At 42.4% G+C, this 26445-nt stretch overlaps 1 protein-coding gene across 8 annotated transcripts in view; it reads right to left on the reverse strand.

Moving 5' to 3' along the window:
• ARID1B (AT-rich interaction domain 1B) overlaps positions 1 to 26411 on the reverse strand; it is a 412304-nt gene extending 385893 nt beyond the window's left edge. For 5 of the 8 annotated variants that reach the window (XM_027082627.1, XM_027082631.1, XM_027082624.1 and 2 more), the window contains exon 1: positions 24728 to 26405. In XM_027082627.1, coding sequence (XP_026938428.1) covers positions 24728 to 26356 — 1629 coding nt within the window. In that variant the 5' untranslated portion in view covers positions 26357 to 26405. Of the gene's footprint in view, positions 1 to 24727 lie in introns of all 8 variants that reach the window. The other 3 variants (XM_027082644.1, XM_027082640.1, XM_027082651.1) reach the window with 2 other exon arrangements.
• Between the last annotated feature and the right edge of the window lie 34 nt (positions 26412 to 26445).

A 26445-nucleotide genomic window follows, 5' to 3' on the forward strand; every position in this document is an offset into this window, starting at 1 on the left:
ACACACACACACACACACACACACACACACACACACACACACACACACAATTACCCAGACATGCTGTGATGTGTCTGAAAGAAGCTTCAATGGGGCAAAAGGCCAGTCCAAGAAGATGTGTAGTATGATTTATACATGGATGTTTATGTTTATATAATTGTATATGGTCATATGCAGTATTTTTAAAGAAAAAATAGATCAGAAAAAATACATTGAACTTACGAGTGTATACTTTGGGGAAGTAGAAGCAGTAAAAGGAAATTTAAATATTCAATGTACTTGTTGCCAGTGTCTGAATCTTCTACGTAAGAATGTATTCATGCACTACACTTCAGTAATTTAAAAAAAAAAACAAAAAAACTTCAGACTAAAACTCAGAATGTTGGGGGGGGGGAAATTAAGGAATGGACAGACTGCCTAGAACACGAAGAAACACAATTAAATCACAGCCAGTAAAAAATAAAACAAAATAAACCGCTGCATGGAGAATCAAGAACCCTGGATTAACATGCGCAGGCTCTACTGCTAATGGGATTTCCAGCCCTGGGTGATCTCTTTACTCCCTCTAGACCTCAGTCTCATCTGAAAGACAGAAAATCTTCCTAGCTCCATGCCAGCTAAGTGCTGCTGCCTGAGCCAAAATCCGAGGGAATAGAGAGTTGTGTAAATAAAGACGGCTAACTGGGGGGAAGGTGACGGATCTGGATGGAATCTGAAATGGAAAAGTGTATCCTGTCCTTATCATGATCTAAACCGGAGGTTGGCAAACTACAGCCCGTGGGCCAAATCTGGTCCACCACCTGTTTTTGCGGGACCAGTGTGCTAAGAATGCTTTTTACATTTTTAAACAGTTGGAAAAAAATCAAAAGAAGTGTATTTTACAACATGTAAAATTACGTGAATTCAAATGTCTGTGTCCATACTGTTATGGACACGCAACCTCCCCCTTCATTCACAGACTGTCTGTGCCTACTTTAGAGGGACCTCAGCAGAAAGTCAAAGACCATGCCCGTAAAGCCAAAAATAGCTACTACCTGGCGCTCTATAGGAAAAGTTTGCCCACCCCTGCTCTAAACGCTGAGTGTGTCCATAAGTCGAACGGATACCATACACACCACAGAGATGGTGTGCAGTGCCAAAGCTAGGTTTGGGGAACAAAATCTAGCTGAGATCCAAGTGCGTCCTTAACCAAGTCACTGTGCTTCAGGGAGGGATATTAACCAAACCTCACAAGATTACTGTGAGAACTAGGTTAAGAAAAGCACTTTGGAAATTAAGTGATCCGCAAAGTTGTTATTACTAAGTAAAAGCAAGCAATCCACATTTAAACTTTGGTTGAAAATGTGATGCAGAAAAACTTGTGAAATATATTTTTATGGGAAATGTGTTTTTAGAACAAAGGACAAATGGAGAGCAGGAACACCTCTAAGCCAGCTCTGGTGAAATCATGAAAGCCATAGACGGGACCCGTTCATCAGCTGAGTGGCATACTAAGGCACAGTGTCTCAACTTCAGAAACTAAAAGCACTTTTATTTACTTATTTATTTTTTCTGTGGTACGCGGGCCTCTCACTGCCGTGGCCTCTGCCGTTGCAGAGAACAGGCTCCGGACGCGCAGGCTCAGCGGCCATGGCTCACGGGCCCAGCCACTCCGCGGCATGTGGGATCCTCCCGGACCGGGGCACGAACCTGTGTCCCCTGCATCGGCAGGTGGACTCTCAACCACTGCGCCACCAGGGAAGCCCTTAAAAGCACTTTTTGAAGACCATAATCTTTAAAAAAAAAAAAAAAAAAAAACGCTTTAAAGGTTTATTTAGATACACTGTACATGCGTTTATCATTTACCAAGGACCTCACAGCAGTTCACATAATCCCCATTTTACTGATAAGGACACAGAAGGTTTATGGTTAAGATTTTTGGGTGCAGCATCAAACTTAATTTAGTGAATGTGATAGAGGCAAAGTAGCCATTATATAAATTAGGAATGTAGCTTTCCAACTGGAAAACGATCGCATCACAAGGTTTCAAAGTCGCAAAATGTACGTAACTCTTTTTCCTACTTTATTCTTCCATCCAGGTGTGGAAAAGAAAGAAAATAAAACCAAAGGTGGCCTGTGGATAGAAAAAAACTTTTTCTACGCAAAGGTGTCCACTGGATAGATAAAAAGTTTTCTGGTAAGAGCCCTAAGAGCAGAGAGTATTCCTACAGGCAAATCAACGCTCGATCTTGATTAAGTGTAGACCTGCTTCCTCCATAATGGCAACGGTAATAAGGAACACTTAAGGACACTTTCTACATGCTTTATGTATACTACCTCATTTAACCACCCAGCACTCAGGTACTTTATCACCTAATATGCGGCAGAGCTCAAACCGAATCCCTTACTTGCTGGACTATTCTATTCACTCCCTTCCTCGCTAAGCATACTGCCCAGCAAGAGACAGGAGAGAGTCAAGTGTTTATGCTAAATCTGCCTTCAGATTCAAATCCAAGGAGCCAACACCACACCCCAGAAAAAGCATCTAAGACGTAGCCAGACTCAGGGTAAGTTGAGGGATGTTGGTTCCAAAAACAAACAAATACAGTCATAATATGCAATTATTGGTTAAACAGTCAAAAGGTCAGCGAGTAGAGAACTTCAGCAAGATGTTTGCATTTGTTAAACTCTTGTTCTAACTGCATGCCTCCTTATAAATATTGGCAATTAGTAATATTGCCTAATCTTAAATTTACAGTTTTAGGAGGAAAAAAACCAGGGACATTAAGAAATAAAAAGGGCCAGATCTTTAATAACGCATTGGCAAAAAGTAACAACAGACACAGGAAAAATTTTACATGAATGCCCACTCAAGGCAGGATATGGAATTTGAAGCTTATAACGTGAGGAGCTGAGGAGGGGACAGGAAGAACTGGATCAAGAATAGGAAAAGGAAAAAAAAAGGAAAAGACAAAATGAAAGCAAGAAAGAGCACGCTGTGAAAGCAACCGGAGAATTCACTTGATGTGGGAGGTGGACAGGTCATAAAGAAATGCAAAAACAAAAGCAAAGATAAGTCTAGGTAAATACGAGACAGATATGACACAGAGGGATGAAGATGACAGATGACAGTAGATATAGATAAACAGGTAGATAGACAGACAGACAGATGGCTAGTTAGCTCAAAGATGAAAGTCAATCAAAGGTAAGGGAAAGGAAAATATTTTGGTTCCCTCTTAAAAAGGTAAGCTGCATCCACTACAATCTTTGAAGACCTACTACTCCTTTATATGTGAAAACCCACAGGAAATATACATGCATTTCTATTACATAAATTTATAAAGGTGGACTACATTCCATACATAAAATGCTGGCTCTTACATCTTCACTGAAAGACTTTTAATAAACGGACAAAATCACACGCAAAAAAACTCAATCATCTCTGCATATTGGAGTTAGCCTGATAAAAAGGAAACACGGTTGCTTGGAAGCTGCATAATCAATTGATAATACCTCTTACGTATAGGTACTACTATGGCAGTAAGTAAAAAAGAGGATGAAAATAGTGGTCGTACTCAAATATACATCCATCAGAAGGAACAAGCAGAGGGAAAGATGCCAAAGTACCATCAGCTGTGCCAGTGTGAGAGGATTATACTTTTCACTGTTGTCCGTATTTGTAGTTATACTGGGTTGGCCAAAAAGTTCATTCGGTTTCAAGTAAAAAATAAGAGACCTTTTTCATTTTCACCAAGAACTTTATTGAACAACGTATTCCTTAACCAAACTAACTTTTGGGCCAACCCAATATCAAATACATACACACATACATAAATATACCTAAGACACGTACTCATGAACATATATGTACACATATATTCATATACCCCTTTGCTTATAAGATGCTAAAAATACTTAAAAATATAAAAATAACTTATACTTAGCCACAGAAAAACAAGGCCAATGCATGACCTTTCTCTTAATTTAATACTTCTCCCCTCACTTTGTATGAAACATCTATTGTAGCCATTCTATGATCTGTGTTCAAAATTAAAAGCCCCAGCAGGCTAGGAGAGCTGTAACCTTCTATTTGCTATCTCTTAATAAATTCTAAGAACCTAAAGAGGAGCTTCAAAATGAAAAGTGAAGGAGTAGCACAGCCAAAACTATAAAGTGCCCCCTAGTAAACTAAACCTCCACCATTCCTTAAATTAACATTTGATATTCTAAAAGTAAAAAGTCCACGATTTAAACACTTCATTATCTTTCCGTTCAAGCATTATTATTCAAACAACTAAATCGTAAAATCCTAAATCCTAGAAAGGGTGTTATTCTGAGTACAGCAATGCACAACAAATGAAGAGCGAAGTATATGGGCATAGAGAATCACTGACATACTTTACACATAATCAAGCTTTCAGAGACACTAAAAACTTATTTTTGCTTCATCTAATGATGATGTGAAGTCAAATGTTTGCAAACAGGAAGTGTATTTCTTCTAATCCACAGCCTATAGTACTTCTTAATTATTCCTCCTAGCAACAGTAATCTAACACTTCCAGAAGGGCTGTGATTTTTCTGACACAGATTTAGGTCCTTTAGTGAAGACAAGCTGCGAGAAATCGGGTAGGAGAAAAAGAGAAAGGTGCCGTTTACACATTTATCTGCCCAGCTCACACCTTCAGTGGAGCGTCACCAGCCAGTTAAACACTCGGTACTGCGATAATTTCGTCTCCATCCTTTTGACAATTTGTTTCACGCCTCATTTGCTATGAAGAGTTAAAACATTTCAGTCAACCTTGAGAAAGCAATTTGATTTTTTTCCACCGCAAAATGCATAACCTATTCCAACTACCAGGCCACTGGTTAAAGTTCAAACTGCGACACAGACAGAAATCAAGTACTTCCCTTCAAATGTTGCAGAAGAAAAAAACACTAACTAGTCTTACATTTATTTGCAGTGGATATAAAACAAAATCAACTTAAAAGGCCTCCCGCATGCTTGGGTACAAACAGCAGCCACATCTTCTCTCCTATTAAAAACAGTGGATGACACAGATGCCCTCCCTGTGTCTTTGGTCCTCAGGAAACTTGGCAGAAGCCTGGGCAGAACACTCCAAAACAGAGAAAGAAATTCTTTCTTATAATATTGTTTCATCGGATTTTTCATTATTCCTTCTAATTTTGGATCATCACAATACATCTGTACCGCTGATGACAAAGAGTTTCGAAAATGATTATACAGACCCTTTCCTATTTATAGCCATCCAAAATTCAAATAGCTCACGTTTTGTACTTACTAAGAGCAGTGCACAGTGATCGTATGTTTAAATTGTTTTAAAAATTACAAGATGCAACCAGGCTCTAGAGCAGCAGTGGCCAATAAAACTTTCTGCAATGTTCTATTCTGTGCTGTATTTGCTTTTAAGCACTTAAATTGTGACTAGTCCAGCTGCAGAACTAAATTTTTAATTTTATTTAATTTTAACTAATTTTAATAGCCACATGTGGCTACTGGCTACAAAACTGGACAGAGCAGTTCTAGAGAGTACTTTTAATGCTAAAAAGGCTGTCTGCTGGAAAAAAAGATCCTTCAGTCATGTTATGTACCCTGATGCTGAGTTTTCTCTTTTGGAAGGGGGAATGGTAATGAAAGCTAGACCAAGTATAAAGATCCCCTCCACATTCTCATCAGAAAAGAAATACACTTGAGTTCAAATCTGCTTCCTTACTGATGGGGCAGAAGGGACATGCATAAGAAAAATGTCTGCCACAGGGAAAGGAGGGAGAGTCCCAGTCTCGGACACCAAGGACACAACTCCTCCTGTCTTACCCGGTGGCTGGGACTCCTACCGCTTACTGTGCGGCTTCTTGGAAGATTCTATTTTCGCTATCTCTCTAACAAAATAATATCCGATCTATGGAAAGGAGGTATCTTTCTTCATCAACTTTTTCAATATCCTCATAGAATAGAATAGAATCAAATGAAGTGAATGCAAAAAGCAAGAAAAAAATTATTACTATAATGACAGCTTCCAAAATATAAATTCAGGTCACTCACCTAAATCTACGCATGCCAGTAACTGCTGAGCACAAATACAGACAGCACAGTATCTGAGAAGGCAATAGAGACAGATGTACGGGTTCGCGCTGAGCCTCCGCCACTTCCTAGATATGTGCCTTAAGCTTATCTAGATTGTGCCTTCGTTTACGCATTTGTAAAATGTATACAATAATACTACCAAATTCATAGATAATGCATATATGGTTCTTAGCACAGTGCTTGATACCTAGTAACTCTTCAACAAAGCATATGTTACTAATTATTCAATACGTAATATTTCAGTACAATGGAAAAACAAATGAGGTTCCCTTTGAGGTTTTAGGCACCAGGTGGGACTCTGACCTATAATCTGTAATACTCAAAAAGGGGATGTGTATGTGAGTTGTAATTTAAAGAACGGTGTCACAAGTAGGTGGTAGAAAACATATACCTGTCTTACAGTAACAATTTTAACATCAGAGAATAACTTACACACACAGAGCAAACTGTTTCAGAATTTTTAGTGGCCAATCCTGAATGCCAGCTCTCAAACACAAGTTTTCAGAGGGAATAACGAGAAAACGATGAACAACTTATATACTCCTTCTGACCACTGCCTTAGCCTAAGATGACTGCCAAAGCCACAGCTAATTTCCCAAATGCAATCACCTCTGTTTTAAGAGGTCTCTCCACACATCAAAGATGTCTCCATCACACCAGCTGACTCACTACTTCATGTTCACAGTCCGGCTTACCAAAGGTAGCAAAAGCACCCAAAATACACTGGCAGCTCAACATATCACAAAACTTATTTTCCGAAAATGTCTGTAAATAATCGTTATAAAAATGTGGCTCCTTCCCTTCAGCCTACAACTCTAATGAAATACCCTCCACCCTTAACAAAGACCAGGGCAGCATGGGCTTCGCGTGAACCTGACTCAGGTTCAACTCCAGGGCCAACACTTGATGCCCTTGGTCAAAGTACACGTGCCCCTCTGATCCTACGTTTCCTTAGAATCTATAAAATGAGGATGGCAAAACCTGTCACGTAGTCATGTTGCAAGGATTAAATCTGAGGCCTTGTGCAACATGTGTGGCCCTCAATAAGCAAACATTGAGTCCCGCCAGTGGGGATGCGTCGGGCACTGGGGATACAAGGAAGAGGACAGCCCTCCTGTCCCCAGCAGAGCAGTGCCCGGTCCACTGGGAGAGGCAAAAGGTCAACTGACATTTCGGGATCACCCAGCACAGCTCCTGGGCACAAAGAAGGCAGCACAGCAAATGCGACTTCTCTACCTCTCTTCCAGTTAATTTGTTTTCCAGTTAATTTGTCTCTCTCATTTCCTATGCATTCCTCAGCCCCCTGCTTGCCCCCTTCCTCACTGCTCTTCCAAAGGCCACCAATGCCCAAATGACCCAGATGCCAACTCCCACTCTTACCTAACCATTCCTCAGCGCTTACCACAGCTGTGCAGGTCTTTCTTCCAGAAACCTCTGTCCTCCGTGGCTTCTGTGGAGCTTGCCCCACATTTTCCACCTCCTTTTACAACTCTTTGGCTGGCTCCTTTCACTCCTTCAATGCTGATGCCCCCTGAAAGTCCTTAGCACCCCTCTCTTCACACACGTGCTCCCAAGGGCAATCTCATGAACCCCACTCTCAACTGACACCCCATGCTGAGAACCCACATTTATATTCTGGGCCCAGATCACCCTCCTCTACTCCAGATCCCTACTTTCCATCTGCCTACAGGCATCTCCACTTAGCTGTTCGGAACACATCTCAAACCCAACATGTTCAAAACCACAGCCTGTTACTAAATATACAGGATGATTCAAAAGCAACTGAACACCTTCAAAAGGTTACCATCCCATGGGATTTCTCCCTGTGGAGTCAGATCCAGAACTCTGGGTTTGCACCACCTCTTCCTCCCAGCTTGGAGGGAATGAAGACAGCACTGGGGCTGCCCTGGGCCATTTCAACCACTGACAGTGAAAGTGCTACGTCTGATCACTGCCCTGTGACACAAGGGGTGCGTGCCAAGCGTTTGTAAGAGACTACGGAAGTAACCACGATGGCTCCTCTACAAACTGATTTTTATATATATTCTTATATAGCCTCATTCCTATGAAAATGTTCGATTCTCCTGCACTCCCCTGTGCTGCTGGTCTGCCTACCATAAAAGCTACCACCGCCCTGTAGATGCGTGGTTCCGCTATCTCTAGGATTAAATTTCACTGGAAGGTAGACCCTATGAAAGCAGGGCCTGGGTTTTATTCATTGTTTTATCCCTAGCACCTGACACTATTGTCACACAGTAGGTGCTAAATAGATACCAGTATCTAGGTAGATAGCAATAGCTATTTGCAGAATGAGTCAAGTATGCACATAAGGTAGCACAGTAGCTGGCGATCAACAGGTCTTCCACCTGCTCCAACGCTGGCTTCCCACTCTTCTTTCGCAGGGTCTTCTGGGGTACAGAAAGTACCCCTCAAAATGTCCCCATATCACTGACTCACTGTCTCTCCTGCAGACAGGAGGTGTCCGAGGCTCTCAAAGACGCAAGGCGTGTAAGGCTTGACCTGCTTCTCCCCCGATGCCCTCAGAAGGGCACAAGGGACCAGCCAGCACAGCTTGTTTCCTCCCTGTGTTTTGGCAGAACTTATGGCATCTCACCTGTCTGCTTCCACGGGTGCCTCACTTCGAAACTGCTCCCCAGAACTGCTCAACTAACTTCTCCACTTTGTACTTATAATATGGCCAAAAGGAAAGTTACCATGGGGAACAAAGTAACTATCATCTAAGCCTGAAGAAGGAGGCAATGGCTTTATTCTTCTGACAGAGTTAAGTTCATGAGCATTTTGACAGGTATTTTCTTAGGGCTTTCTCAGCTGTTTCAGAATGTTAAGGCTGCACTTTTGAAAACCATAGCACTAGGTGAATGATAACATTCCTGCAGAAATTCTCTGAAAGGACTAGCACAGGTAGACAGGTGTTAGCTTTCTAGGCAAGACATACCTTATATCATAACAAACAAGATTAAAATGTGGCTGCACCCATCCCTTCAGAAGTTTGAAGAACCAAACAAAATTAAAGGTCGGGTCTTGAGAAAAGGACGTGCCTGTAACACATGGCAACAGGCCTAAGCAACAGGCTACCAGTTTTGCTTTGTTTTTTTTCCTTCTGTGGGTTCCTACAAATAGGCTGTTGATTCATTTGCTTGAGATGGATTAGGTACAGTCAGCATTAACTTCAAAAACTGTAAATCCAAGATTACTCTAGTAGTGATATATTATTATAAAGAGTAAAATGAAATCAAATATCATCAGAAAATAGGAAACAAGAGACAGGAAAGCCTTCATTTAATTCTAAGCTATAAACAGCACTGTGGAGGTAGGTCATTTGTAAATATTCTCAGCCTCAAATTTAGGATCAAGCAGGAGGTGAGGAAAACACAAGCTCAAAACCCAGGAAATAGACATGAACAGAGCCCGTACTGTGAACTTTCCTAATGCTCAAACACTTCTGCAGCATTGGTTAAGTGGAATTTAACTTGCATCACTTGTCTAAAACAAGGTTATGAGCCAAACTGATTTCTTTTTCAAAGCTGTGAGATTTGGTTTAACTGACAAATTTTAGAAGAGAAAAATAGGTGGGGACATAAAAGGGGAATTTCCCAGTACTGTACCTTACCACTAGACACAATTAGCAAGAGAAAAGACTAAAAGGGTCTCAGGACCCATCCTGACATCCTTTGGCCCCAGCCAGCCTAGAAGTTCCTCAGCTAAGTAGGCAGCAAATGAAAATGAGGAGTTTGACTAGTTCCAGAGACGGAGTGCTCTTCACATCTTCCCAACACCACCGACAACTCCAGGAGGGCCATGTGGCAACAGCAAAAAAGGAAATCATCATGACTACAATGTCATGAAATGACCTCACCAAAGAATTAGAGGATCTTCCTGCCTTCCATTTGTTCTTTTAACTGTACGTTAACACCCTGATTAAGATATGCTAATGTGGGGGTTTGTCTTACAACTTTTACCACCACAGGAGTTCGTTCTGGGCACATAATGACATTCACTTTTATTTTGCTGATATTTCACTCTGAAATTCTCTCTTCCAGTTGCCCGTATCCTCCCTTCTCTCCAATCTTCTGGTCCCTGACTGCCACTTGTCCTCTCCTCTACGTTCTTGGACTTACAGGTTTCTGGACTCCTAACACCAAGTGACCTTGAGATGCTGTCCGGTACATTCATCTATTCTCTCATCCAAAAATATTTATTAAGCACATATTAGTAGACACTGTTCTACATGCTGGTCCATCGCCTCCCCATCCCAGAAACTTCAGTTACAGCCATATGCAAATAATAACCCCAAACAGAAGAGAACCTGTGCTCCTCTTGAAACGTCAACAGACTGTTTCACAGCCTCCCCTGACAACTCAACTTAAAGCAGTGACCCAGATCATGGGACAGTTTCCCCCAACAGGCGGATGTAAATTAATGCTCAGTGACACTATCAGAAAAATCCAATAGCCACCTTCATGCCCTTGGAGCAGATTTCTCCTCTCCTTTGTCTGGTATGACTATGGGGCTAAAATACACCAAAGCTCAATTACAAGAACGTAATTCTACATGTCTTAATGGTTACACGAAGTCTATTTATTTAAACTTTACCTCTAGCTTGTCCACGACCTCTGTGGGTGGCAGAAAGGTGGGCATACAGGCCATTCCACAGCCTGAGCATCTGAATCCTGGGGGAGGGGCCTGGGGACCCTGCCCACCTCCCTGGGTGAATCTGACAGGCAACCAGGTTTGAGAACCACTCCTTTAGCGGAGAGGATGTAGGCCTGAGCATCAGACAGACCTGGGTATTGAAGAACTTTCTTAGTTCTACCAGTTTACTTGTCTAGGCAACAGGGACACTTGTCTGGCAAGACTGCTGCGAGGGCTGCAGTTACTCCGTGCAGTGTGCCTGGCCTGGCACACGGAGTCCGTGTTCAGTAAAAGGAGTGATCTTAGTAGCTCACTATTATTTAGGACTCTTCTAAAAATTTTTCTCTGAATCTGCACTTCTCTACTCGGGAGGCGGAGAATGGAAAGCAGTTTATTTGTAAGAGCTTCATGTGTCGCCACGCTACAGTCTTACACAGGTCGCCCTTTAAAAAAAGGAGAAATCGGGCTTCCCTGGTGGCGCAGCGATTGAGAGTCCGCCTGCCGATGAGGCGGATGCGGGTTGGTGCCGCGGAGCGTATGGGCCCGTGAGCCGTGGCCGCTGAGCCTGCGCGTCCGGAGCCTGTGCTCCGCAAGGGAGAGGCCACAACAGTGAGAGGCCCGCGTATCGCAAAAAAAAAAAAAAAGGAAAAAATCACTCAAGATTTGGTTGCCGACTCACTACCACCTTGCCGTTTTTCCTGCCTCGTCTGCACCCAGCTGGCCGCTCCCCAGGAAGGCCGCTCGCACTTGGCCGCTCTGATCTCAGTCACGTGCCTGCCCTGCTCCTCCTCCAATGGCAGAATGACCCTGTCTTCGGGGGGCGGGCCATTCCTCCTCACCTCCGCCCTTGAATTAATGTAATTTTGCGGGTGCACCTGCTGCTCCATCTTCCCAACTGCACGTGAAGATGTCGGTCAGACATCAGTCCTGCCACCTATGGACCATCACTCCTAACGTCTGCTACGTTAACAGAAATCCAGGAAAGGCCCCATGTTCTGCATGATCATGACCAGGTACTTTTTCCTATTTTTTTGTTAATCCTCATATGGTAAAGAAACAAGTCTTCCTCAAGTTAAGGATAATTTTCCTTCCCTCTTAGTCTACTGTATCCATTAAGCATGTTCCCCACACAGACGTCCTCTTCTGCACCCCACAGAGAGAGCTGGGCACCAACAAGGCCTCCCACAGAGCCCGTAACGGATGCTCTGACCCATAATATTTCACAAGCCCTAATGTACACAGGAAAGGCTGGGCTCTGAAAGCCACACAAAAGCGCTCATAAATTTCAGACTGCCCTCATCATCCCCTCCTTCTAAGAAACTGGCTGGAGTGCCACTTCAGTTGCAGGATTCTTATAAGAACTTTCCTTCTCAATGCTCTATCACAGCAACCTAATCAAGTGTCACAACTATTATTTAGACTGAATTTTACTTTAATTTCAAGTATGTTTACTAACACAGCAAAGGTAAACATTCTTTAAATCTAGTTTTGTCTCATAAAAATCCCCTAATTCACTGTTCATTACTTTTACTAATCATTACAAAACTGAGTAAGGACTCTCACATGAGTAAATCTATGTCCATGACTATCAATTCATTTCAAGATTCTGTAACGCAAAGACAAACACGCTGATTCCTCCAGACACGGGTGATACATTCATCTCCCCAACCTTTTAGTGACTTCTACTTTTGAAAGACTCGTCTAAATTAAATGTATTTAAGCCCATGATTGCCCACAATATTAAAATTATTTAATTCTCGAGTAGTATTAAGGAATAAACAAAAATTGAAAAAGATTTCAAAAATTTAGGTTAGGAGAAAAAGAGTGGAGTCAAAACTAATTAGAAATGCCCATAATGACGCTTTCCCATTTTAAAAGGACATTGTTCCGGAACTCCTACACTGATTTCTCTCTCCCTACCCCGTCGCCCCCGCCCCGTGTACCTATTGCTTCTCAGATCCTTCACAACAACACATTATCCACACCACAGATAGTTTCATCCTCGACAAGGAGGTAAGCTTGCCTGCCTCTCTGCGTTATCTGTCCACGTTCCATTTGAATCCAATTTCCTTGCATTACCTCTGCCCAGGTCAGGGATGAATGGCTGTCAAATTCCCAGAGGAATAAAAAGAAAAACCCTTTCTTCCTGAGGCAGCAAGTTTCAATTCACAGAGCACATGGCTAATCTACATATGTGAAGGTCACGGCTCTTCAGTCAAAGAAGTTAAGAATGGAACAGCTCACGTAAGGGGTTGTCTTAAACATCTTGGCATGATGCCCAACAAGTAAGATTGTTGAAAAGCAATAGATAGCTTCTGGCAGCAGCAAGGGGAAAAATATTTTGATCATGTGATGCCATACACACTACCTAGTTTATTTCATGTGCGAAACTTTGCGAGTCCCTAAAAAATACCACATATGCAAATCAAATTCAGATTTCAGCTTTACCAGTTTAGCCAGGCTGGCACATCTCCCTCTTCACAAAATGCGCTTATATGAAATTTCTAGATCCACCGAGAATAAAACTTCAACATATTGACAACCAGTTGCCTCAAATATCTTAATAGCTGATTACAAGTTTTTTGCATTAGTTTTTCAAAGAACCGTGAAACACCAAGAAAAGGGTATTTACACTAAAAAAGCACATTCCTTCAAGTTATCTGAGTATAACTGCCTTAAATAAAATTCATCTTCTCCCTCCATTCTCCTCTCTCTCTTCACTAATAATATAGCAATGTGGAAAATTACAGGAACTTAATGCATGGTAAAAGACAAAACACAAAACTGCTTTTCACATCCTATTTTCACTAATGAATGGTTGAATAAAAGTAAAACACTCCTGCTTTAAAGTGCTCATACTTCTGACAAACATCTCAATGGAGGAGAAAGGACAGTCTTGCCACACATAATGGATACCAGGGGAGAAACCAAGCCTTCATGAAGCACGCCTCTGCCTGCTGGGGGCACGGCATTTCCTGAGTTGTCTCTATCCAGACAAATGAAGTGAAAGGGAGTTGGCACCAAGAGTGGGGAAAAGGGTGGGTTTCAGACCCAGCAACATCGTTACAAACATTACTACAATTTTAAAAACTTTCAGCAGTTAACAATAATAAACTACTTGTTTAGTATACGGCAAAAATTAATTGGAAGCAAAAGAGCCATTTCATCAACCTGCAAACTGTCTGCCTACCACCAATTTCCTTCAACTCAAATTTTAGATTGCTTATGAGGTCAGAGTTATTCAATCCATATTTCTAATTAAATGGAGCAGTAAGTAAAATAAAAATATACCACAAACTGTCTATATTTATTTTAATTGCCAATGTTCACTTAGCAATCTAAGAATATTCCTCTACGCTAAACAATGAACATCACGATGTTTAACCATTTTCCAATATTCTCTGGATATCTTTTTATCTAATACCGTGTCCCTGTAGGTCACTACACCAAGGTCACTACACACCAAGGTCACTAAATGTTTGTTGATGGTGGTGAAATTAAATGTTCTAATTATCGATCTTCTGAATTTATTTTTCCTTACCAGTTAAAAAACATGACTGTTAAAAAAAAAAATTGGAAAACACAGGAGACATTTTAGAAATGTGATAAATTGCTCCATAACTTTTCCTAAACACCTGGCAAGATAAAGACATACCGGGCAATAAAAACTGACACCGTCTGGATTCGAAATAAGCTTTGAATATTAACCTATTTGTTCTGAGAGGAAAGACTAATAGGCTGTTAAATTAACTTGTTAAATTAACTAATACAGAATCACACCTAACTAGTTTCAATTCCTTATCACACATCCCTTTCCTTGCCAGGTAGTATACCAGTACTTATCAAATCTACTTCTCACAAGAATTCCATGAGTTATGTATTCTTTCCCATCCCTTTGAAATGAGGAAGCTACAAACCTCAGAGAGGGGAAGCGACTTGCCCAGGGTCACACAGGTAGTAAATGCCCAGCCTTCAGGTTCTCTAACCTCCACACCTTCAGCTCTTGCCTTTGCCCTTGCTTTAATCCCCAAGCCTCTTCACGTGGTCAACTTCTGCTCCTCAGCCAGGTCTTAGCTTATTCGACCTGCTGTACTACACAGTCTTCCTACTCCTACCCCACCCCGGTCTCTGCGAGGTGTCCCTCTAACATCTAAACTTGTCCCACCTAAACTGTTTACGCTGTATTGTGCAGCATGCCTACCTGTCCTTAGTCTCTGCATCGTCAATTAGTCAAAGGGCAGGACTTCTCATCAAGGGATCCATCATCCAACAAATGGCCAAGCACACAGTAGGCTCTCCACAAACGTCTGCCTGATGCCCCAGGTCTCGCTACACTGACATAAGCCTGTAGTCCCAAAGCCCTGACATTTCAAGGCTGTTCAATACAGTGAAGGTAAATGAACTGAATTTTAAATCCTTCACGATACTGATATTATAAAGTCATTTCTTTAGGAGAAAAATCACTGTATGATACCCAAAATAAAATCCAAATTAAGATCATTTTCTCATCAATGTCACAGCACCTAAGAACAACCTTCAAGTACACTGACCTTCCACGTAAATTAGTGAAATGTATAATAAAACTCATCAGGAAATTTTCAGTTTACATACATTATCATCTACTCTTCAAATTGTTAGATGATGCACTTTGATGGATATAGTCTTTCTGCATAGAACTGCAGGTATTATCATCTACTCTTGATTGTTAGATGATGCACTTTGATGGATACAGTCTTTCTGCATAGAACTGCAGGTATTATCATCTACTCTTGATTGTTAGATGATGCACTTTGATGGATATAGTCTTTCTGCATAGAACTGCAGAAGAAATAATGTAGCCATTCATTTTAATTTCCACTTTGTAAAAACACCAGGAGTCTATGATAATTCAACAGGGAAAATTACGGATCATATGTTATATTTACTCTTTGTATCTTAGCACCAAGTGGCGCTCGGTAAGTATTTGTTCATAACAGAATTAAATTTTGTCCCTGATACTTTTAAATATCTTAGCATAAAAAAGAAAAACTGTTCTTCTCTACATATTTGAGACAAGCCCTTGGCATTCTCAGGTTTTACATTCCCTGTTTTGCCGGTTTGAGAGCAGACCTAAACTTCCATGACATGTAAATTATAATCTTGCTATGGACCAAATCTGAACCATATATCCAGTGAAGTTGAAGCAGATACAGAAGCAAGTTACTTAACTAATGAGAGACCAAAGTCTACCACCCAGAAGCTCAAAGAAGCCTATTTTTAAAGTTTTTAAACTTCGTTCCTTTGCAAAAAATACTTCCCCTAAAAAGCCAGTCGTTTTTGCAGATCATGAAAGTGGAAAGGTCTAAGAGGCCGAAGAAAGGAATGACTCTTGGCCCGAGGACAGAACTTACTAATACATAGCATGGAATCTTGAATGGGTCAGTGGCTTAGCTCCTATGGCATCAGTCCCCCATAGGCGCTATTGGTAAACCAAAACCAATTCATGTAACTGTTTACAAGAGTCCCAATCAGCACATAACTACATTTCTGAGGGAAATTACAGTGGAATTCACAAAATCTATACATCTGCACAGGTCTCAGTTGATATTCTCTGAACGCGTCTGGGATCTAGTGTAGTTTAATAAGATATTCAGTGGTGCATAACTGATTAGGCAGTATATTTTCTTTTAAATTCAAAGCTGCACAGAACTCTGCAGCTGGGAGGGACCAGGGGTCACTATCTGATGGAGGCGGGGACTTGTCCTCAACCACACCCTGAAGCGCAGCAGGGCCAGGCAGAGAACAAGAACCCAGGCCCGCTTCACTACACCAGTGGACAGACAGGTGGGGAAAGAAGAGGTGCCACGTAAGGATGCTACAGGATTTGCAGAGATGACCTCAGTGACAACCCTGCCCAGCAGGCCACAGTACAGATAAGAAAGCTGAGCCCCTGCCAGGTCTCAGAGAAAATGAGCACTGAAGCCTACAAATCAAAGGGTCTGCCCAACTCCAAGCCCACAATCTTTCCCTTACATCAGGAAACCTGGCAATATATTCATATTCTCTCATAAATCCTCATAATCACAGAAATAAACTAATACACAACAAGCATGTCAGCTCCCTTAGGAATTTGTCTGCTTCTTCAGAAAGATACTTACTCAGCAGTAGCAATGTTTTACATTTCCGTTTCCAAGGTCAGTTATAATTCATTGGGTAAAGTAAACTTATTATTAAAAATACCAACAGGTAGCAGATACGTTAAAGGATAGTAAAATGGGTTTACAGCTTGTATATATAAATACATGATCACTGAATCTTAAAATCTGCTTCTTAAAATTTCAGAAATTATATGCCAAATTCTAGACACATTCTAGAATTACCAAGCATTTCAAAATTAGACTATGAAGTATGGTGAGTGGTTTCATTTCTCAGATACTCATCACAAAAAGAAACAGGAGATACTAAGGATTCTGGAACATCCTCCACTAATCACCAATGCCTTGCTTTCTGAAAGGTTTATTTCAGGACCCAGAAGCAGTAGCTGAATTTACTCCTCAGCCAGCATACATTATTTAAACAGTTACCAAAAATACTCTAGCAATCTAAGTATCTTCCTAAATCTGAGCAGACTGTTTTAACTTTTTTCCCAAGAGCCTGTATAATGTAGAAAACTGAGAAAAAGAAAAAGAACCACTCTACATAAATTTCAAAGACATCATATTTTCCTTCTTTTAGTTATCATTTTCCGTAGTAGATCTCTATCGTGCTCTGGCACCAAGCCAGCAATTGATTGGTAGCAACGGGAAGAGTCATTAGCTCACCTCAACTATATCACAACAATCTACAATTATTTGTTTTGCCAAAATCTACTCCCCTACCCAAGAAGACGGCTGACCCACATGGTTGCTGTTTGCACTTTGTTTAAATGAGCCAGTTCTAAGTCAACGACCATGCCAAAAATACCAAGCCCAGGTACAGGGAGAGCAGGCTTTGGCAGGATGTCTCTGGCCTGAACTGCACACAGGAGCAGCAATGATCCCCACACCCTGGCTATCATCTGGGTCTGGCACACGGCTGATTAAGAAAATGGCTGCTCAATAAATATTTGCCAATTGATAGATAGTCTGTGGTAGATATATTTACCTAACATACACCTCACAGCATACACAAATGGTAAACGCTTACACCTTAAGAAGTAATTGTTGCTTCCCGGCACAAGCTCTTTAATCACAGTTCATTTTCTCTGTGCCCTCTATGGACTCTGGTGTTAAAGTACATAACTGGTCATATAAAGATGTGACTGCATATCAGCATCAATAGTAACTAAAATACGATCCCAATATTTTACACACAAAAAGCCTGTTCACGGGAAAGACTAACCAGATTCCAAGAAGTATCCCTTTGCAGCTGCCTCGAAAATTTAATTAAGAGACCAATCATCTTAATTTAGGAATTTTTCCACCTGCAAAGAATTTCTGCAGTTTTGCAGAGGACTACAAATTAAAAACATGAGGGGGGGAAGCATAAATTTGGGGCACAGAACACTATGAAAAAGGACACAGCATCACGTGGATTGGTTGTTTGCTCTAGGTTGGGAGGGTGAGATGCCCCAAAACTTAAAATACCCTTTTTTAAAAAATTATCATTACAATTGATTTCCGCTAATAGTAGAAAGATAAAACCAATAATTTTTTAAAGAGGCTAAAAATGCAAAAGATGAGAAATAAGGGGAAAATGATCATGCTAACAGTTCATTTCCATATCCTATTATTTAACAAAGTCCCAGAGTTCTCTCAACAAAGTACCTCAAACCTTTAAACAGAAAGCCTTCAAAAAGCTGCTTTTCAGCTGTTAATGACATAACTGACAATGAAACAACTAACCTACACAATGCACATTTCCAAATTGACAAAACCTGGGAAGACGAACCTAAAGTTAGAATTGGAAGTAATGAACTAAAAACAAACAAACCAAAAACACCATTAGTGTTCCTCTGAGGAAGGATTTACTCATAAACTATGAAGTGGCAAGATTAATGGTTATAAAAATAAGCTTATTTTACTTACATGTTAATAACTAACAATTTTAAATTCTGACATGAAGAAAGGGAAGAAAAAATTTTTTATTTCAATTTGGGAGGATGAAAACGTCCTGGAAAGGATGGGGTGCACAACAATGTGAATGTATTTAACGCCACTGAACTTTACACCTAAACTGGTAAATTTTATGTTATGTATATTTTGCCACTATCAAAAAAATACACATATATATAACTTTTTTAGCATCCCACACAGAAGAAAAAAAAACATGGCCTAGAATTTTCTCCTGGATTTCATCAAATATGGCTTCCCTTCCAGAGTCACCTAATAAGGAATGACTTCTCGTCTGATTCTCAAGTTTCATCTTTCATCAAGGCCCAAGGAGACACTGAGAAGTGCATCCTACAGAATGTAGTTAAAGAGGCCAAATCTAGTTCAATTCAGAAGGACTGCCTTGCTGTGACAGATGTACTCCAGATTCTGCTGCCATCTACCAAAAATAAGAGTCTATGGGTAAATCAGATATGCTTAAGATTTTAAGGGTTTCGTCTCTTTCCTAGCAATAAATATCACTCAAGAAACAAATCAATTTCATCATTAGTTCACCTGTCAAACTCAGTAGCCTTCTAATATCCTTGGCATTGACCCATTCAGAAGTGGTTTAAAAAAAACCGGCCACTGGATCCTTCCTATTCAATTAAGTAAATCTAAGGAAACAGTTTTCTTAGAATTACTCCAAGTTAAAGACTTTGAAAATAGAACATATTTGTTGAAAATTTACTGTAGAAACACATATTTTACTTTGATAAACTCACTCAGTCATTCAATTAACGTGAATTGTTGAAACTATTATATACATATATCAACAATTCCATTCATTCCAATGGCATAAAGCAAAATAACTGGACAATAAATGATACTTAGGTAATTATACCTAAGTCATTTTCTTTTCATCAGATTTCTAAGAGAAAAAGTCACTAACATATACCAAGATTTTAGATCAAAATTAATTCACTCAACCACTGAATTAAACCAAAAAGGGCCACTTAAGTCTTACATAAACAGCCTCCAAACTGGAAAAAGCAATACTGTGTAATAGTTGTACATCTACATAAATGTACCCTTGGGTGGATGAGCAGTTTTGCCTGGTAGTTTCCCCCAACACTACAGGGAACTAGGACCTGGGATTCCTCTGCCTCAAGCATGCATACACAGCAACTGTGCAACTCTCCTTTACATAGCCACAGAGAATCTGCACCAATATCCTGATAAAGAAAGGACACCTCTGAAAAGGCATATGATCAAAATCTACCCAATTCCAACAAGGCCTAGCATGTGGATGTGGTCCTTAAGTATAAAGAAGATTGTAAAATGTCATAAATTTTTGTAATATCCATTTTGAAAATCTAAATATTGCAAAAATATTCATGGAACTTGAGTTTTTTTAATACTCGTTTTGAGCCTCCATAAATCTGTTGTTTTAAGTAACACACAAGAGTTCTTTCAAACACAAATATAAGACTCAAATTTATACATCTACACACAGCCCAAAATGAAAGTGACACAAGTGAAATTCTAGTTCCTTTTCCTCAAATACGATCAAAGCACACAGATCCATTAACTGAGCAGTATCAGTGTCCCGGAGAGTAGGAAGAAAAACCTCTCAATTGAGGACACTAGGCAAAAAGCTAATATATTTTCCTATGCCAATACATCCAAAATATACATTTCCAAGTCAGTTTTCAACATAAGTAGCAAAATTTCATAGAACCCCCAAAAACTTTAAACGAAACTACTTTCTCCCTAGGAGAGGATAGGGTTAAATAAATGAAATGATCATCTTTTTGGTTTGCCTGTCACACTGGTATTTATCCTAGGGAAATAAGTAAGTTCCTATTACATCAGAAGTCATTGTTTTAGATACACCCTGCTCCAAATTATAAAGTAATAAAGTCCATTAATAAGAAATAGAACTGAAAATTCAACCACATTCTGTTACACCTGTTTTCTTTAAAATGTGTCTATGTCTAATAAAACTACCGAGTTTTATATTAAGAGACTTCCTCTACATTGTCTTACATTTTTTAAATCGGTTCTCAAGCCAGAATTAATACTGTTTTTATACCAGAGTGAAGATGTTACTCTCTTAGTTCTAATGAAAGAAAACGATATTTAGAGGCTTGTTCATTACTACAAGTGTCTAAGTGTGATTTGGAATATTTCCATATCCACAACACAATTCTAATACTTCTGATACAACATGGCATGGGAAAAATGGAACAAGTCTAAAAAGCTTTGCCAAAAATTCATTCCTAAATATAGATAAAAAACAAAACCAAAGAAAAACGAGGGAATAGGGTTTCTCTTCATAGATGCAAGGTAAGAATATGTTGCTCCCTGGAACATACTTATCGATTTTGTGTTAATATAAACGTAAATTTAAGTGATAGCTGTCTTACAGAGTAGTTGCCATTAAAAAACAACACACTGCCAAAAGTACACAGAAATCAAGATCACCAATGAAAACAATTTTAAGCTATGCATAATTTCATTCCAAATAATACAGAAAATCAGACAACTACAGACATTTTTGTTATATTTTCTTTGTTTTTTAAATGGTAAACCTTTTCTATGAAACACAGTTGTCAATTCCACCTCTTCTGACGATGGAGCAGCTGGCCAGTCATACCTTGGCAAATATATCAATTTAGGCCACAAATATTTGTTTACGAGATTTAACATATCACATAGGGTAACACTGCACTGAGTGGGCAAAGTGGGAAGTGCTATAATGTACCTTATACAAATTTTAAGGTAATCAGGAACCAGCCTGTAACTTCCTGCTTTGTAAGTCAGCTAATCACTTTTCTTTTAATGGTAGATAAAGCTTTTTTTAAATTACATTGTATTATATTATATAAAACTAAATTTAAAATAGCATTAATGAAATTCAGCACAAATGTGGACATCATAAAATCTTAGTTACGTGAGCAGACCTCAGTATTTCTTTTGAGATTGCTTTATCTGAATACTTTATCTCACAGAAACCTACTAACAAACTGTATCGTAAAATGCCTTATTTCACTTTTTAAAAAGACCCTCCCGTTACAATATACGCACATGTTTTGTTCTCAATTACAAAAACATTTGCCACCCAATGTAAACCATTCCTAAAATCAAAAATGAAACTAAATGTGTTAAAAGCCACAAGAAAATTTAATAGTACTTCATGACCTATAGTTATGCAGTAATTTAATATTCTGGACAAACGACTGTTCCTTAGGATAACTGTCACAACAAATATTAAATGATACCAGCCTTCCAAAAAGAAAAAATATAAAAAAGAGACACATTCCACATGTTAAACGGTGGTACCTAAAAGAAATCTGTGAATCTAGGTCACATGCCCATCATTTTTCTTCCCCCTCAAAAATAAAAAAGCTATTCCCAAGGGTCATACTGGGGACATAATGAATTCACTCTCATTCCAAGAAAACAAAATACTTAAAATAATTGGTTCCATTACGAAAAAATAGCGTAAAGCAACCCCGACCTACATCTGCCTCTATCATCCTGGTTTCTAGTTTACAGAGATGTGAATTCTAAACTGTCCCTTTAAAAGGAAGTTGACAAAGCAAATCTTTTTAAAATTACATGGGTTTATTTACACAAGGTTTTTCTATGTTTTTACCCGTACAAATCATAAAAATTGAAATTCCAAGTTTTCTATGAAGAATAGGAAAACACATTATTATTAAAAGTAAAATTCCACTAACTAAAGATTAGAAAGGAGTGGACACCAACGTCCTCAGCCTGGGATTCGCATGATTATCTGTTAAATTCAGTACTGCATTCACTCTGACAGGTCTCTCATCTAAGATATGGTTATTATTAAAATACACCTTCCTAAAATAAATGAGCTGAGTAAAAATATATATTACAACCCCCATTATTCCTTTCTAACATATTTTAATGCTCTGAAAGTTTAAAAAATTGTAATGTCTATGAAAGTAAAATTATTTGGAAGAAACATACCCAGCACAACTTGCATGTAATATAGTTTCCCTAAAACATTGTGTGAGCAGTTCAAATAAGGTTCACATTACCTAACCTAGCAAAATAATCAAGGGGGAAAAAAAAGATTCCTGGGGCATTTGCTTCCAAAGCAGAAGCAAATGTAAAATGATTTTTTAAATTTTGCAAGAACATCCATTTCTTCCCTTTTAACTAACTGTTGTCTGCAAAAATTATTATATAGCTTCCTCACTTCATGTTTTCTTAAACATAATGTCAATTCTAACTAAAACTTCTCATCCACCAACAGCTTAAAACAATCAGAACTGTTAAAACACAACTTACTAGAAACATAGATTTAATCTTGTTATAAAGCTAATTAAATACTACTAAAAGATATTGTTGGATATCAGAATCTTGACATTTTTAATGATATAAATTTTAATTTTACATTAAACCACATGTGATGACATAATTCAAATTTTTTCCATGGTTTAATCCATAAAGGGTACTTTTATAAAAGCTTTACAAATCCAAAAATTAGTAAAATTCTTGGTTTAATTATTTTTCAATTGCCATATCCTCACCCTACAATTGAAGTGAATGGCCCTGCTGAGACTGTCAAAGAGCTGGATTTTGTAAATGCCCAATCCTGGACACCAGCATAATGTTTCTATGTATTTAATCCTCTTATTAGTAACTATGATGTAGAATAATTTAAGCTTTAAATAATATTCAACCTTACATCTGCTTGTAATAGAGCTCAGTTATTATTTGTGGCAAGAATTTTTGTGACTGTACTGCTCAGCACTTCTATTTACATCAGCAGTGCTAAATGCCCAATGGTGAGAGGGGAGCCAATCAGATGGCAGATTAGATGTCAACTCAGAGGCAGCTGTCTGGAGACTATTACAGCCAGTTTACCTCCACAATTCAAATTCCAAACCTTGCAAAGGAGATCAAGTCAAGTCTTTAGGCTCAGCCTACGAGCAAGAAACAGCAAGAGTGCAGGACACTTCCTAACAACGCTGCAAGACTTGGGTGACAGGAAATTAAAAATCCAAATAAATCCGATCCAAAAAGATCAATTTGCACTGGTCTGCTACTTCCCTGGGTTCGCTGAATAAAATGTACGCCTAATCCACGATCAAAATAAGTTCAATTCAACCGGAATGTGTTCCTTTAACACAGCCTATCTGTTGAAGGTGACTCCTTTCAAGGAGCCTGCAAGCCAAATAATGGATTTCCCGGCTATTCTTAGGAATGGATCGATATATTTTTGGATTTTTTGAGCTTCACATCGTTGTAAATGTGGGTACGACTGCTGCTACTAAACGCTTAAACTCAAAGCCCGCATCGAATATCCCCGAATGGCTAGGCACAACTACGAAACACACACCAGGCTGCCACAAAGCTAACCTATTTTTCCTGCCTTCACCTTGTGAGCTAAGAGGCAACGCAGTGTGGCCGGAGGGAGGACAAAGTTCCTCATTCTTTTCCCAGTTCTCGCTCATTGTTGGCGCTAACCGAGACGAGGGGGTCAATATTCCTCCCCAGACCCTACTGGCCGGGAGCGCCTATTTTGTTGAAAGAGCTGCCCGAACGGTCCCCAGCGCCCACGCGGCTTCCCCGCGGCGCGGGCCCCGACTCCCGCACGCGCGGCTCGGCGCCCGGGGTGGGGTGGCGAGGCGGGTGCCCGGCGACCGGCGATCGCGGCGCGCGTCCCGGGCCTCGGAGAGACCCCCTCCCCAGGCCCCGGCCCCCGCGCCGCGCAGTCCGACCCTGTGCACCGCCCGGCCTCGGAGGGAGGCAGCCGCGAGTTAAAATGGCTTTGGGCGCCTCGCCCCCGCCTCCCCCGGCAGAAGACGCAGAAAAAGTACGCGGAAAGAAAGAAACTAGGGCTCGCGGCGCGCGGCGAGGCCGCCGCGGCGGAAGCAGGCCCGGCCGGCGCGGGGGTTACCTGGGATCTGCCCATGGTCGGGCCGGGGGTGCCGGGGCTCATCGCCGGGTGGCTCCTTTGTTGCGCGGCCGCCCAGGCCGGGCTGGCAGCGGCGTACTGGGCGCCCATGTCCTTGCCCAAGCCCATGCCCGCGGCCGCCTGCTGGCCGCCCGCCGCCGCCCCCGCCGCCGCCGCCTGGGACTGGGGCTGCGACGGCGGCGGCGGCGGCGGCGGCGCGCTGGGGCTGCTGTAGTCCGGGTAGCTGCCGCCGTAGCTCCTCATCATGGGGCTGGGCGAGGTGAGCAGCTGGTTGAGGGTCGGAGTGGCCCCCGACGGGTGCTGGTTCTGCCCGGCGAAGCGCTGGAAGCCCCCCGCCGCCGCGCCGGCGGCCGCCTTGCTGAGGCTTGCGGCCCCGCCGCCCCCGGGGCCCATCATCATGCCGCCGCCCTGCTGCCGGGGGGAGCTCAGCACCCCGTACCCCGAGGACGAGCCCCCATAGCCGCCGCCGCCGCCGCCGCCTCCTGCTGCTGCTGCCGCCGCCGCCGCGGCCGCCGCCGCCACAGCTCCCGCTCCTGCTCCTCCTCCTCCTCCTCCTCCTCCGCTGCCTCCTCCTCCTCCTCCGCCGCCGCCGCCGCCGCCGCCGCCGCCGCCCGCGCTGGGCCGGCTGTAGCCCGGATAATGGTTGTACTGGCTGTTGGGGTACCCTTCGTGGGAGTTCTGCAGGGGGTCCATGCTGTTGGGGGCTCCGGCGGCAGCTGAGGCGGAGTGCATCATCCCCATCCCGGGGCTTTGTTGTCCGCCATGTTGATCAAAGCAAGGCCCAGCGCGGCCGCCGGGGCCGCCGCTAGCTGGGGCAGCGCTGCCATAGTAATTATTAAACTCCGAGACGGCCGCCGGGCCGCCGACGCCGCCGCCGACGCCGCCGCCGCCGACGCCGCCGCCGCCCCCGGGCACGGCGACCGGCTGCTGCTGCGCGCCCAGGGCGCCCAGGCCCGGCTGCTCGTAGCGGCCGCCCGCCGGCTCCCCCATCTTGGGCGGCGCGTCGTCCTCGTCGCCCGGCTTGCTCAGCAGAGGCTGGCCCGGGGGCTCGGCCTGGCTGCCCCCGGCACTGTCCTTGGCCCCTCCATGTTGCGGTTGCTCCATGTCGGGACCGGGCTGAGCCGTGCCACTGCCCGCGCCGCTGAGACTGTTGTTGGAAATGGGATGCTGCTGCCGCTGCTGCTGCTGCTGCTGGAACTGGCTTAGCTGCTGTTGTAGTGCGTGGTGGTGGCGGTGGAGGTGGTGGGCATGATGGTGCAGGTGGTGGGCATGGTGGTGGTGGTGGTGCTGCTGGTGGGGCGGTGCGGCGGGGGCTTCGCCAACGGTTTTCAGTTTGTGGTTGGGGAGCAGCCCTGTCTCCATGGCCGAGCCCGGGCCCGCCGAGGAGGAAGAGGAGGACGCCGCCGCGGAGGAGGAGGAGGAGGAGGACAGCGCGGCGGCGCTTCCACCCTCCTTGAGAGCCGCCTCGGAGCCGCCGCTCTTGGCGCTGTTAGCGCTGGCGGCGGCGGCCGCCGCGCTCGCGTTATGGGCCATGTTCAGTTCGTGACGGGGGTGCGGGGGGTGGTGGTGCACGTTATTCAGGCCGCTGCCGTCGCCGCCGCCCCCCGGCATGGGTCCCGGTGCCGCCGCCGCCGCCGCCGCGCCGCGCGCCCCCGCCTCTAGGTCCCGGGCCCCGGGCGCCGGCCGCGGCCCGGGGGGCG

Source organism: Aethalodelphis obliquidens, unplaced genomic scaffold (genome assembly GCF_003676395.1).
Source record: "Aethalodelphis obliquidens isolate GAN/ISIS:26980383/991018 unplaced genomic scaffold, ASM367639v1 scaffold3, whole genome shotgun sequence".
NCBI lineage: Eukaryota > Metazoa > Chordata > Mammalia > Artiodactyla > Delphinidae > Aethalodelphis > Aethalodelphis obliquidens.